Raw genomic sequence first — 14070 nt, forward strand, 5'->3', positions numbered from 1 at the left:
ACAGAGTGTAGGAAGCTACACAATTCATACTGCAGGATTTGTGCCTTTTAGTTCTTTTTTGTGCATATAACCTGCACCCCTTTTTGCAGCATCCTTTGGAAGAGGAAAGAAAGGAAGAAGTTGATGTGTATAGCTTGCGCAATTAACAATAATAAAGAAAGCGGTGCTCAAATCATTACATATAAGACTTTGCCCAATTATTGGCACAAAGGAAATGTCCAGAATCAGTATTGGTTTTCATGTTCAGTTGACACTGCTTTTACTGCTTCTCAGTGTAATGTGGCTTGCATGGCAGTAAGCTGTGCGTTGCATCGAATTTGCAGTTATAACCTTCTACTTCTTTATCTTCATGAATTCTTGGTGCGGGTAATGTGCATGAAAATGCGTCATTTTGTGGATAACTGGCTGATACACCAAGTTCTTTAGAAGCTGATGCTTACATGCGTGTGTTATCATTGCTCTCCTAGCAAACATTTTTACAAGCGTCCCCTGGCTCTCTTTTCTATGTGTGTTTCTGTTTCTGAACAGAGAATGCTACTACCAATTTTCCTGCATGCTGGCATAGTAATTCTTTCTGCAAGCCATTACAGGCTAATGTGCCATGATGTAGTGAACCATATTTTACAGGCACATATTAGTGTTTGTGTAAAAACATGTTTTTAGTCATAGCCTTTGATAGTTGTTTGATGTAAAATCTACTTTTTTTAGTCATTGTGTTAAGAAGTCTTAGCGTACAAGTTACAAGTGCTTTCCTTTAGTGTTTGGAGCAGCAATGCTGAGTATTAAGCGTACTATGCTGCTTGCTGTCTTCTTGGGTTGTTGTGAAAAAGAAAAAAGAAAAAGCTGCAGCATGCAAAGATGCCAGATGTAGTGTGTTGTATGACTTTTGTTCTTTAAAGGGCCCCTCAACAGGTCTGGCCATTTCGAGCTGACAAGCACAGAGCATACAATGTGCGCTAACGATCGTGTTTGCAAAGAATTATATCGCTATGCACCACGGCAAGGTCTGAAATTTAAATCCGAACGTCGTTTTCCCTTTCCCTTGCGGCAACCGCGCTCCAAGTCTGACGGTGACGTACTCTTGTCCCTGCGCCTACGTACTTGTGCTTAGTTTAGAGAAGTAATAAAACACAAACGGAATGTCTGCGAGTTTTTTTGTTTTACTTCGCCCTAAAGCAAGAGAGATGTACTTCTGCTTCTTCTGCTTGTCCCCATGGTCGTGCAGTCACGTGCGCAGGTACCAAAACTATGCCATTTTCTACCGTGTTCCAGTGCATGATCATGCTCTGCGATCCGCTTGCTCTGCGATCCGCTTGTTCTGCCTCAGTATTCATGTAGCACTGAATTATACCGCTAGTCATGTGTCCTTGTGCACAGCGCATAAAACAAGACAATCACAACAGCTCACGCACAATGCCGTCAGTAAAAGTGTGCAGCGGAAAAAAAAAAAAAAACATAAGCGAGGAGAGAAAAAAAAATTGAAGGCGGGGCCCGTCACCTATGCGTCACGCGATCCTCAATGTCCGGTATGGGAGAGCGCAGGGAAGGAATTTTGCTTGCAGAGGCTAGACAGGGCAAGGGGAAAGTGTGTCTCGCTTGGTAGTGGAGCGTCCCTTCTGAATTCATGGGTTCACAGCACTGAAATATCTCTATCTCGGCTACTAATGAGCTGATTTGAAAAGATGGATGGGTGGATGGATGTTATGAGCGTCCCCTTTGGAATGGGGCGGTGGGTTGCGCCACCAAGCTCTTGCTATTGTGCTGCCTAATGTCCTACCTAGGTTAAACAATAAAGAAAGAAGAAAAAAAAAAACGCTATGAACTACTACAACCAAATTTTCTGATCCCCTATTGCGAACTGTTGTTTGCATGTCTCCGTTTTTTGTCGTTTCTCTACTTTTCTTCCACCAATCCTCCAATCGCCTCTTAGCAATGCCTATTACGGACATGTTTACTTTTCCACTGCTCTCGCTGAACCCAAGGGCTTCAAGGAGGCCAGTGGTGCCTAAATCGACCTTTGGGTAGACGTCTTTACATTCTAATAAAACGTGCTCCATAGTTTCCCTAGCTTTACCGCAGCAAGCACATGCTTCTTCCGTCTAATATCTCGCTTTATAGGTGCGTGTTCTAAGGCATCCCGATCTCGCTTCGAAAAGTAGTGAGCTTCCCTTTGAGTTATCATAAATTGTTTCTTTCCTGATTTCGTTTTTTTCCTCTGAAGTAGTTACTCATGGCAGGTTTCTTTTCCATTGCTGCCACCCATGAGATTATTTGGGCCTCTCTGACTTTCCGCTTGACCTTCTTTGTTGCTGTGTTGCCCACCCTACAGGCCGCATACTTGCTAGTAAGCTTCCTAGTTCTTTTCCTTCACTGTGAATCGATGTTTTTCCTGTACAGATACCTGAACATTTGCTCAGCCCATTTACTTTCTTCCATATTCCTCAGCCATTCTTCATACTCAATTTTACTGTGAGCTTCCCTCACTTCAAAACTAGTCCAGCCCATATCACCCTGCACAGCTTCCTTTGTAGTCTTCCCGTGAGCGCCCATTGCAAGGCGACCCACTGACCTTTGGTTCCCGTCGAGTCATGATTGTGCCCCTGATTTAAAGCAAACAAAAGCATTTCCAAAAGTAAATCCTGGAACCATTACACCTTTCCACATGCCTCGTAGCACCTTGTACCTATTCTATCCCCATAGCGCTCTGTGCTTCATTATGGCTACATTTCTTTTCCTCTTTACTGTTATTGATTTTTCCTTTGTTTCCATATATATATTGCCTTCATTTATCCATATACCAAGGTATTTATACTCTGTTACCCGAGGTATTTCCTGGCCCTGTATCTCCACTGTCCACTGTTTTCACTGGATACCATTACACCTGATTTCCTAACACTAAATTTGAAGCCTAAATTGTTGCCTTCCTGTCCACAGATATTAGCCAGACATTGCAAATCACTTTGCTTGTTAGCTAGCAACACAATGTCGTCCGCATAAAATAAACCTGGGAGCTGCTGCTCTACTACTGTACCCGCCTATTTGTATGAGAGATTAAACCCGATATTACTTCCTCCTAGCGCCCTCTCCATCCTCACCATCTACATCATAAACAGCAGCGGGGATAAAGGGCACCCCTGCTTCAGTCCCTTGTTGATATGAACTTTCTCCTCGCTCCTCATTCCTTCCCATTCTACGTAAATGGTATTTTCTAGGTAAGTCTCTCTCGAAAGCTGTAGACACAGCACTGAAATATTTCGGCTACTAATGAGCCGATTTGAAAATTTTTTGTGGCAGAACGCTCCCTAGAGGACACGTAACAACTTCCAGCGTATAACCAAAATTTGCTATGGGGCCTGGTGAGGGGCCCTTTAAAGGCGCATCCTGCAGTGCAGCTATACAAAGAATGGTTCAAGATGTAGCTAGTACCGTCTGCTTGAAATGCGACGTTCATGTTATTGTGATGATGTGCTGAAAGGGAGGTTTTATTGAGGTTTTTAAGGTGTCTTGCATCTTTTGTGCACGTGACTTATGAGCAAACGGTACTGTTGTTGAGAGCATGATTCATTGTTCACTGTTAGGACGTCTGTCAAAAAATATATATATTTTCTAAATCTGCACTTTTGACATTGCAGAATTGTTCCCTTTTTTTCCTTTCTTTTTTTTTTTTAATTTCAGTCACGATTGTGATCCTTGAGGGCATTGTTTTGTGTACTTTCCATATTTAAAAAGCACTTGTGCTTGTTCGTTCTTAGATTTGATGTAGTCTCTGAACACTGTAGGAAATGTTCTATATGGTTTATCTGAAGTTTGTGAAGAAACTATGCCCAGCTAAATGTCACTAGCTGGATAATTTCTTGCCAAACTCTGGCAGACCCTCCTGTGAACTGTTTAGCTGCATTGGTATGCTGCACTTTCTCCTTATGGGTGTGCTCCATTTGGTAATGAGCAAGGCAATGCACCCATAACAATTTGCTCGAGACAGGCAGCAGCACATTAGAAATCTGCAGATGCCTTTAATTTCTCAAAAAGGTGCATTCTATAAAGTGTTATGGCCACAATTAGTACATGACCGGGGTAGTTGGAGAAGTATGGGAGAGGCCTTTGCCCTGCAGTGGGCGTAACCAGGCTGATGATGATAGTGTTGCTGCAGTAATGTAAACAGTCAGTGGGCATATTACAAGTCCTTGTTGAAGTGCATGCCCTGCTTGTCTTGGGCAATTTGGCCTTATTTTTATTAATGAGAAGCATCTATGACAGCGAGCTTTATTCATATTGAGGGTCTTGCAGACACAGACCACTTGTCATTGTAAAAGTTCCCAAGCATATTCAGATATGTATTTTTGATGTATGGATGTTCTTGCTCTTGTGCGTGCCTGTCATAACGGCTGAGCATGCAGAGTCTCCATGACTGTGCAGTTGTGCTGATCTTGTTGTTTGTCATAGTTTTGCCATCCTTGCATGTGGTGCGCACATCATTGTACTGCAACTCCCGAGTTGCCACACATGTAGTACTAAATGTAAGTTGTGCACAGTGTAAACATTATACATGTTATACATGTGTGAATTTGCCAAAGTGAAAGGCTTGCCTTGTCATCTGCTGGCCGCTGCTGCTGTTGCTGCTGTTTCCTGCACAAATATAGCTGGAAGAATTTTTTTCTTTGTATATTTGCATCATTTTGTTGTGGCTTTTAAGAGTTTGTTGCAGAGTACATTTTTCTCCTTTTTTTACGTCTGCTTGAACACTTTCGTTCCTTCATCTATGCTGTACTTGTGTGCCATTGTTACACATTTCGCTTCCAGGCAACCCTCATGTCTTGAAAAATAAATGGTTATGTTGACTCTTTTGTCACTTGCCGTTACTGACTTGCCTAACTTGTCTAATAAGCAGGGTGTCTCAAAGTAGTTCAGTGGTATGGCTGGGTGCAAACAGCTCCCTCTGCCATCCCACCAACAAACCCTGTTTGGGCAACTCACAATATTAAGATGCAAGACTGTAGTTTGGTTCCTTGATTTTATGAGAAAATTGATGAATGAGATCAAAGTGGCTTTTACTGCTTGTATGCTTTTGCTAGCTGGAACCCAACACAGCACCTGTAACTGGGCTAGGGGGTGGAGAATGTGAGAGCCAGATGTTCTTTCAGCTTCTATTCGCCACCTTGGCTCCACAGAATGCTAGCACTTGCTTTCTCTGATGCAAGGAAGAAAAAGTTTTTCAGAACATTTTTAAAAAATTTATTTTCTCGTGCCAACAACACAAAAGCGTTCCTGGTCTGACTCGTAGGCCTCAGTGTGAATTTCTCGAGCCTATCATGCAACACATTTACTTCGACAAAGAAATTGACAAATACGTGACAATTAGCATGTCAAATTCACCTCCTTAAATGGCTTATTAGTCCTGAACATGTGCTACCTAATGTCAGTGCTAAGGTTCTTGGCAGTAGTTGCACCATTGGCAAACATGGGTGGCATGTGCCCGCCATGGCTTCAGTGTTGCCTGCAGCATCCTTATTCTCCCTCTGCGCAGAGTGCTGGTTCGCCTCCCTTGACACGAAGCAGGTCAGAGTAAAATGGAGCAAACTATTTCTCTTCTCTGTATTCTCTTCTTGCTTCACCTATTACCCTCTTTTATCCAAAACTCCCTCTATGTGTGCGTTGCAGAGCAAGCAAGTGTTAGTTGTTGCCAGCTACTGTCATGGTAGGTCTTTCCCCCCCCTTTCTTTAAAATTTAAAGCTAGCCATGTTGTGGTGACTGAACATGCAACCTTGATAATCGTATAGTTCGGTTGAAAGTCGAATTTGTGCAGTTACAATACGCATTAGACCTGAAATAACCAAAATTTAAAGTGGGGACTACGTGTTAGAGGCAAAGAAGAGGAGGTCAGGTGCTGTCGAGGGTGCGGCAATTGAATCCCACCCACCCGCCTAACGCCTGTTCTTTTTGGTTCTTTTTGCCAGGGCGGGGCTGTCGGCAGCGCCTGACCTCGACTACAACCTGTGTGACATGGACCTTGCAGAGTTGGATATCCCCGTTGATTTTTCAAGTATCAACGTTAGCGAGCTCGTGACGTACACTACCAAAGCTAACTGAGCTCCCTTTCCCTTCAGCTTCTCTGACAGGTGAGCTCAGGAGAGACCTCTTCATTTGCTTGTGTGATGAGCACTGTACCTGCGCTGCTGTGAACCCTGCTCTTTCGATTAGCCACTAGCTCTCTTCCTTTTGTTTTGTTGTAGTGCATTAGGGCACGTCTTTTGCAGCCGCAGTAGTGTGTATTGCACTCCCAGTTTAGTTTGATGGTTTTGCTTCATCCTGTAATGAACGAGTGCCTCCACCACCACTTGCTTACATCTGCACACACTTTTCCAATCCCATCCTTGCACCCCTCATCCTTTCTTTCCTTTCCTCACTTTTTCTTGGTGCCCTTTCTTTGATGCCCTTCGTATTCTTGATCTGCTTGGCCAGTCAAATTACACCCGTCTCAGAGGAACTCTGGATGCCCTGACTGGACAGCAGGTGCAGTAGACTGTTGTGTTTTAAGTTGCAAGAAATGAGAGGAATGCGGTGATAATTAGTCCAAACACACACTTTCCGTTTCCACTGCAGGTAGCGATGTATACTGAAAATCGCAAATGCGTTGCTAAATCCTGACCTGCACACATGCTCTATGAATGTAGTGTCACCACTCAGTCTTGCTCATGGCAAAGCGATGCACCTGTACAGCTGTGAGGCCAAAATGAAATCTGAAGTTTTGTATGCACAACCGTGCACATTCATTTGTCTCTAAACCTGCAGTGGTGGATCAGTGGCTGTGGTGGGTCAGTAGTTATGCTTCTGACATAATAGTATTGCGGAAACCCGCAAGGTGGAGCGAAGTAAGTAATAAAGAGAAAATTGGACATCCACCCGTCCGTAGCAATTGCTACAAAGGAAACCCATACGGGTTCCTCGAAAGAAAAGCCTCACAGTTGAAGAAAAATTCGTCTGGGTCTGGGACTAGGACGAACGGGTGGATGTCTGATTTTCTCTTTATTACATAGTAGTTATGGTGTTTGAGGCTGTGTGTGTAACCCCTTCGACAGCTGCTGCTTTATAACAGGGCCAGAAAGCAAAAACGCTCATGTATGGGTGCACACTAAACAACTTTGAATAACGAGAATAAATCTGAGCCCTCCATGATGACGTGTCTTACAGTTACAGCATTGGTTTGAGCAAATCAATAATTTAGTCGATTCATTGTAGCACATAATTTGCAGCAGCCAGTGACAAGCAGCTGGACGACATTACTTGTCCCTTAACAATGAATGCATATTCACAGCTCCTCAGTGAATGTCTTCATTTGCTCAGTGACATGGTTACCTTAGGTTTATTAGCCAAAATGAAGATGAAAAGCGTACACACAGCTGCACAGGGGCACGTCTACTTTCCTTTTAGCACAGAGTGACGGCCGTCCAAGTCCAACATCCAGCCTCCCTGCGTACTCGCTTCTTGCAAGGGTCTGAATTGAGAATGCCTGCTAGGCTTGTCGGCCCATGCAGAATTGTCCAATGCCTATGCAAGCCAAGCAGGTGCAACAGGCAAGAATGAGTGCACAGCAAATGGCTGCCTAGCGGTGAACAGGACTGTGGAAGCTACAAGCTGACGGCAAGCAGCCCAGTTCAAAGCTCTGTGCTCCTAGTGAGCCACACAAGTCGAAGCGAGAAAAAGTCGGTAGGCAGATGGGAAAAGTACAGACAAAATGTACAGGCAAATGCAGAGTTACCGCTGTCAGGAGCCAAGTACCACTGTTGCCAAGTGCTGTAGTAGTGGACGATCAGGCTTCCGATATTATTCTCGTCTTTTCTGGTGGGCCGCAGGGCAGTGCACTGGGTACTTTTCTGTATTTAGTGTATTAATGTATGTAAATGACTTAATTCAATTAGTGTCTGACTCTGTGTGTATAATACATCTTCGCGGATGACTATTATATACAGGTAAACCTCGATGCAACGAAAGTCGGTAAAATTGGCAATTTGCTTTGTTATATCGAAATTTCGTTGTATTGAAATTCGGCCTTTTATGCAAGTAAGTACAGTTGCTGATCGATTTTTCTTACACGAAAAAGGACCGCAGAATTTTTTACATTATCAAACAATTGAAAAAAAAGCAAATTCGAAGGAGTAAACAATTCCTTTTGATGAATTTAGGAGTCTGTGACAAATGGTACGGTTTCATGCCACACCAACGATATCTTCACAACGGCAGTACAAATTAAGCGAAGCCAGCCACATTTCCACGTGAAATCCGCCAAAATGGCTGATAGCGTCGCCCGCACTGGGACGACACCATCATGAAAAGCGCCAGCAGCGGAGAGCGTATGCTTTGTCAGCCTCTCGCTCCAACGGGTCGCCGAGACTCAAGATTGCGCAACCTCCAACAGTAAATGCATGGGAAGCTAGCTTACATGATGCCATGCTGTCTCGGCACTCCCACTCTTTGCACAGGTGGCAGATTACCTCTAAAGTAGGGTGCGCAACTGCGTATGTGCTCAGCTGCGCTTACAGGTATGCGCAGCCGCAACTAGGGTTGCCAGATGGCCGCAACAAAAGATAGCCAAATGATCTCAAAATGTAACCCCAAAATAGCCTGTGCAAAGTTTTTCATGAGAAAAAAGTAACCAAAAGCATAGTCTAAACGTTTGGGGATGTTCTGCAGGTGTCTTATAGATGGCGCAAATGGTGTCAAAATCTCACTGCATATTTCCAGCTCCAAAATTACTTCTGCTGCATGCAACCAGCACAACACTGGCCTCAAGATCGGTGTGAAAAATTCTAGGGAAAGCTGCCACCCGGACATAGATTTGGACACCACTTATTGTTACAATGAACCGAAAATTTTCTTTTTCAGGTTTACTCGTGACATTATTGGTATTTACTGAGTCACGTTCTGAGTTAACTTTAGTTTATGCCTCGCAGTACCCGAGGTATTTTTTATATAAGTTGGGCAAAATAATGACTGCTCCAACTTTGAGAATCGGCTTCGGCTCTTCACGATCGTGTGTCCAAGAGGTGGCCCGAGCTCAAGACATTCAAATAGGGATGCCTTTGCTAAGCTTGATTCATAAAATAAACATGTTCTCTCCAGCTCTTTCTCTTTTTCAATTTACTCGAAAGCAGCTCGACACTGAGTTAGCAAATGCTGCTGCTTGGAAGCACACTGGACTCTGGAGAAAACTTGAAACCTTGCATTTTCCTCGTGCGAAGAGACGGAAGTTGTGATTGCAATTCACCTTTGAGTGGGAACAAACAGAATGATATGCTGGCCCATAATGGAAGAGGTGAATTAAAGTTTATAGTTTTAATTGCCACCTGGATTACGGCGCTGGCAATAATCCAGACGGTATTAGTATCGAAAAGAGTTGAACTGCACAATATTTAAACAGGGATTCGCTGGCAAGATTCATGCAGTATGAAGACGTGCATGCAAGTTTCTGTGAAGGCAGGCACGAATGCGTGTGTTGCCAAATCTCTGAGGGGCCCTGTGTGCCATACTTTCGGTGTTACCTGAAAAAAAAAAGAATGCAATTCAGCTAGGGAACACACAAAGTTGATTTATATGGGTAGAGCACAGCTTTCATGAAGCACAAAGTAAACTTTATCTAAGAAATTCAAGCACTATACATTAGAATAGGAAGTCAGTAGAACATTATTATACCTTTACAGACACTGGCAAGAACTCTTTTCCCAACCACTATTGCAATGTGTGCAAACATAGTAAAATATGGACGTAGCAGTACCACAAGTAAATATTATCAATATCGAACATATTTTTTTCTCGTCACAGCTGGAAATACGCATGAGCAAAGTACAGTGTAATGACTAGTAAGACTTACAAAGAGGAATTGCAATGATGATAAAGTGTGTGCCCATAGGCAAAAACTTGACATTTTCCCGGGGGGGGGGGGGGGGGGGGGGGGGGTTATATATATGCATATATAAAACATTAATAACAGTTGCACTTGAAATTTCGTGTGACCTCGAAGAATGAATTGTTCAATAAAGTGATGGCGTTATATGAGTGTACACAAGACCTCATAGTAGGAGACAGTTCAATTTCACAGCCCGAGTCCTCTGGGGGGTGTAGTCTTCCTTCGTGTAATTGCCACGTACTTGGCTATCACTAATACTGCTTCACCTTTCCGGCAGAACTGCAGCCTCTCTCTCTCTCTCTCTCTTTTCTGCGAGTTCAGAGTATAAGCGCTGCTGCGCATGGCTGCTGTTGATTCTGATTTCGAGTGAATCTGGCTTGACCTTATTTCGGTTACTGAATGAACTATACAGGGTGCCACAACTATCATGCACCAAGACTAAAAAAAAGAGCAGTTACATTACTCGAAGAAAACCTAGTGCATATTGTTTCCAGTACAGGGGAGTTGCCGCCAGTAATTCTTTCATTACTGAGATTTAATTCGGCAATTGCAATTGAGTATCTAACTCGAGAAGTACTGCACTCTTAAAAAAAACTACACCCTTTGGGGCTCATCTTGCCCCACAACAATAATCGTCATCTATCTTACCCGCATTTCCTTTCTTTAACGCTGCGAGCCCGGTACTTCCCAATCACGAACTGCTTGCACGTTATCACCCTGACGCAGCATTCTCGACAGGAAAGTAGCGAGCGCTGAGTTTTCAAGAAATGAAATGCAAGCAAGGCAGATGATGATTATTGTTGTGGGACAAATATACACCCTAAAGGGTGCAAACATTTTAAGAGTGTATCCTAATTTTCAAAGTGTCGATGAGGCATTTATAGGCACCCCCAAATTACATCTAACTGCGGTGTCTTCAGCGACATACTAATTGCGTACAATTTTTTTCCGACTGGTAAAGACACTGCACGAAAAATGAAAAATAACACCTGACTGCGCTCCCACCCGCATTGTAGAGCAGCGCCCTCAAGTAGGATGATTGAAAGCAGCTACCTTACCTGCCGCAAACCCGAAGAGACAGCGCATCACCTTGACAATCGTATGGAAGGAGCACCAATAGCAGTTCTCGCGGCTTCGCAGCTATTCCTTCCTCTCATTTCTATGTCACACTTATACGTCTCTCAAGGCCGACTGATCACATTGATAACAAAAGCCCCCTTGATAATGAGGCCGAAGCGCCGCTCTGACAACGCACGAGACGCGAAGAGCAATGGAATAGGCATAAAATGTTTCCAAACCCCGGCCTTGCTTGCACAGCATCGAAAGATTGCGCGCGCAGCTCTATTTCATGCTAAAAACTTGCTTCGGATGGGAGCCAAATTAAAATGACGGTTTTATTTTTCATTGATGTGTATACGTGCTGCAAAAGCAGGTTCGTGGCAAAAAATAAAAGCGAAATAACAGACTGGGAAGCGACTCACGTGTAGAGAAAAGGCAAAACCGAGGCGTTCAAGACAGTGAATGTACTTCTAAATGAGCCGAATTGGCAATAGGGAAGTCTGCACGAAAAAAGAATATATATATATATATATATATATATATATATATATCCACGCGAAATCTCTGGGATTTATCTGAATGATGCATAAGCATTTCGTAGTATTGACGTGGTGTTTCGTGGTAGCATGCTGGTGTGTTTCATATAATTGCTAGAACGACTGCGAAAGAGCTGTGAAACTGAGAAGCACGGTTGCAACACCTGAACGAGACGACGTAGGAGAGGCGAGCAGAAGCAATGTTCACTGGTGTTATAGGCAGCCCACAGCAGATGTGGACGTGGGATGAAATGACAAGAGAGATGTAGCAAATGAAGGAAATATATGCAACATTTATTAGGTACACTGAACCATTACAAACCGTGATCAACCGTGCTCCAGTGGCAGCTGATGTCTGGTGCGGCTGCACGGCGCGTATCTTGAAAGCGATCTGCAAAAGCGGCAGTGTGCGGCTAGGGCTGAGAGCTCCCTGAGTACTGCGTTCTCACCGCTTCGTTGGCATTGAAGCAAGAGGCAGCACGCGGGTAAGCGCCGTTGAACACCAGCTGCTGCCTAGAGGCTGTGCTACTGCCTTCTGTCGCTACACAGCCCTGAGTCTGCTTTATCGCATTTTCTGTAGCTTTCTTGGTGACCGATGCTGGAATTCTGCTGCAGACATCTGTTAGCTTTGCCTTGAGCTCATGAAATGTCCGTCTCGATCATGTAAACGCTCTCTTTCACATAACCCTAAAGAAAGAAATCAAGTAGAGAGAGGTCAGGTGACCTAGCCAGCCCATTTACAGGCCCGTGCCTTACAATCTATTGCGCATGAAAAGTTGCACCCAGCCAGTTTCGTGCTTGGTTCCTGCTGTACGCTGGCGCCCCATCTTGCTGATGCCACAGAAGATGCGACAGCAGGATGGATGGATGGATGGAAAAACTTATTGAAAGTCCTGAGGTACGCGATTATCGCAAGCGGGTTGTTCCCACGTTGGGACGGGCACACCGAGCCTGGCCGCCGCATCGTGGACTCTCTGGATGGCCCAGATTTGGCCTCCGTAGTCGGGGCTTCACAGTGAGGTATTCCATCTTGACTGCGGGACTTCACTGAGAAACTCATCCACCACTCCTTCAAGGATTTCACCCACGTAATGCTGTGCAGTCAGTGTATGATCGAGAAAGATGGGACCGATTACAAGTACAAGCTCGTTGTCTTTACAAAACGTCAAAGTCCTATGTATGGCGGGTACTGTTCGATCGGAAGCCAGTTTCGAGACACTCCTGCTTAGACCACCAAGCCAGAGAACATGAACAAAAGTTAACGAAAGATGAATTGGCGCAGTTGCCTGCACACTGCAATGCCTGTCCCTGTGCACCACTTTTTAAGGAGATAAGGGAAGAAGCCAGGACCAAACTGCATGCGAACTGGTGGAGGCATATCACATAAAAAAGAAAGGCCAAGACTGTGTTAGTGACACTTCCATTAAGTTGTTTCAATCGGAAATAGATTTTTTTGATAATTGGTTGCCCCACTAGGCTGATGAGTGTTGTTGTTTGCTGCGTTCTGCGCATGTTCTATTTGCCTATATATGCCCACGGGTTGCTGTGAATAAACCAGTTGAAAGTTACCGCCCGTGTTGTTTTTGTGTTCTCTTACGCTGTCCCCGTCTTTATTTGCGGTCAATATGATATGCAGTAAACATCAACTAGGCCAAACTGAAGGTCTTCTGATATATACTTGCAGCTTTCCTCCTGTCACCATTTGCACCTCCCAAGGCAAGGATCATGTTTTCCTTATTTCCTTTACTTTGTTATGCCTAACTCAGAGGGAGCTTGTTCGAGGGTGTTGCTTTTCGATGTGAGTGGGAGCGCAGTCCCGTGGTATTTTTCATAGTTTGCGGGGTTTATTTATCAGTCGAAAAAAAATTTGTACGCAATTAGTATGTCGCAGAAAATACCGCAATTAGATGTCCCTTGGCTGTGCCTATAAATGCCTTATTGACACTTTAGTAATTAGGATAGTACTTCTCGAGTTAATTAATTACAATTACCTAATTAAATCTCAGTAACGAAAGAATTACTGGCAGCTATTTCACTGTACCGGGAACTATATGCACTAGGTTTTCTTCGAGTAACCCAAATACTATTCTTGAAAATCTGGGTGCATGGTAGTTAATTGGGATAACCTGTATATATTTATGATCTCTGTGTGGAAGTGACGATGTTTCCATCCCTGATAAGTGTTGTAAATTATTAGAAGTGTTTTTTTTTTCATGAATCATTATCATTGCTTACTGGAAAGAGAAGCAATGCTGCGACATATTCACATGCATTTCACACACAATTCATAAGACTCGGCCAAAGGGGACACAGAAGGTTGCAGTGGTTTTTTTTTTGTCTTTTCTTTTAAGGGTTAAAAAAAGCACGCAAAGCAATTTGAAGCAGTGAGCATGCAGCAACATATTCATTCTGCAGGCATAGGCTATCCGTACCTTTAGAAGTAATTTTTAACTCTTTCGTTACCCCGCCTATTCAAATCGATCATTGGTGATCGATGCTTTAGATCGCCTATTTCGACATGTTGGAGCCGTTTCTTATTAACTTAAGGCAATCCAGTAGTTAGTAAAGGCACT

General features: G+C 43.8%; 1 protein-coding gene across 6 annotated transcripts in view; it reads left to right on the top strand.

Annotated features, from left to right (window-relative positions):
* Nucleotides 1–14070, top strand: part of Stat92E (Signal transducer and transcription activator Stat92E) — a 160495-nt gene that overhangs the window by 118078 nt on the left and 28347 nt on the right. For 3 of the 6 annotated variants that reach the window (XM_055071151.2, XM_055071153.2, XM_055071152.2), the window contains exon 19: nucleotides 90–4838. In XM_055071151.2, the coding sequence (XP_054927126.2) occupies nucleotides 90–426 (337 nt within the window). In that variant the 3' untranslated portion in view covers nucleotides 427–4838. Of the gene's footprint in view, nucleotides 1–89; nucleotides 4839–5955; nucleotides 6118–13181; nucleotides 13207–14070 lie in introns of those variants that run through there. The other 3 variants (XM_055071154.2, XR_008612670.2, XM_050178926.3) reach the window with 3 other exon arrangements.

Source organism: Dermacentor andersoni, chromosome 5 (genome assembly GCF_023375885.2).
Source record: "Dermacentor andersoni chromosome 5, qqDerAnde1_hic_scaffold, whole genome shotgun sequence".
Taxonomy (NCBI): domain Eukaryota; kingdom Metazoa; phylum Arthropoda; class Arachnida; order Ixodida; family Ixodidae; genus Dermacentor; species Dermacentor andersoni.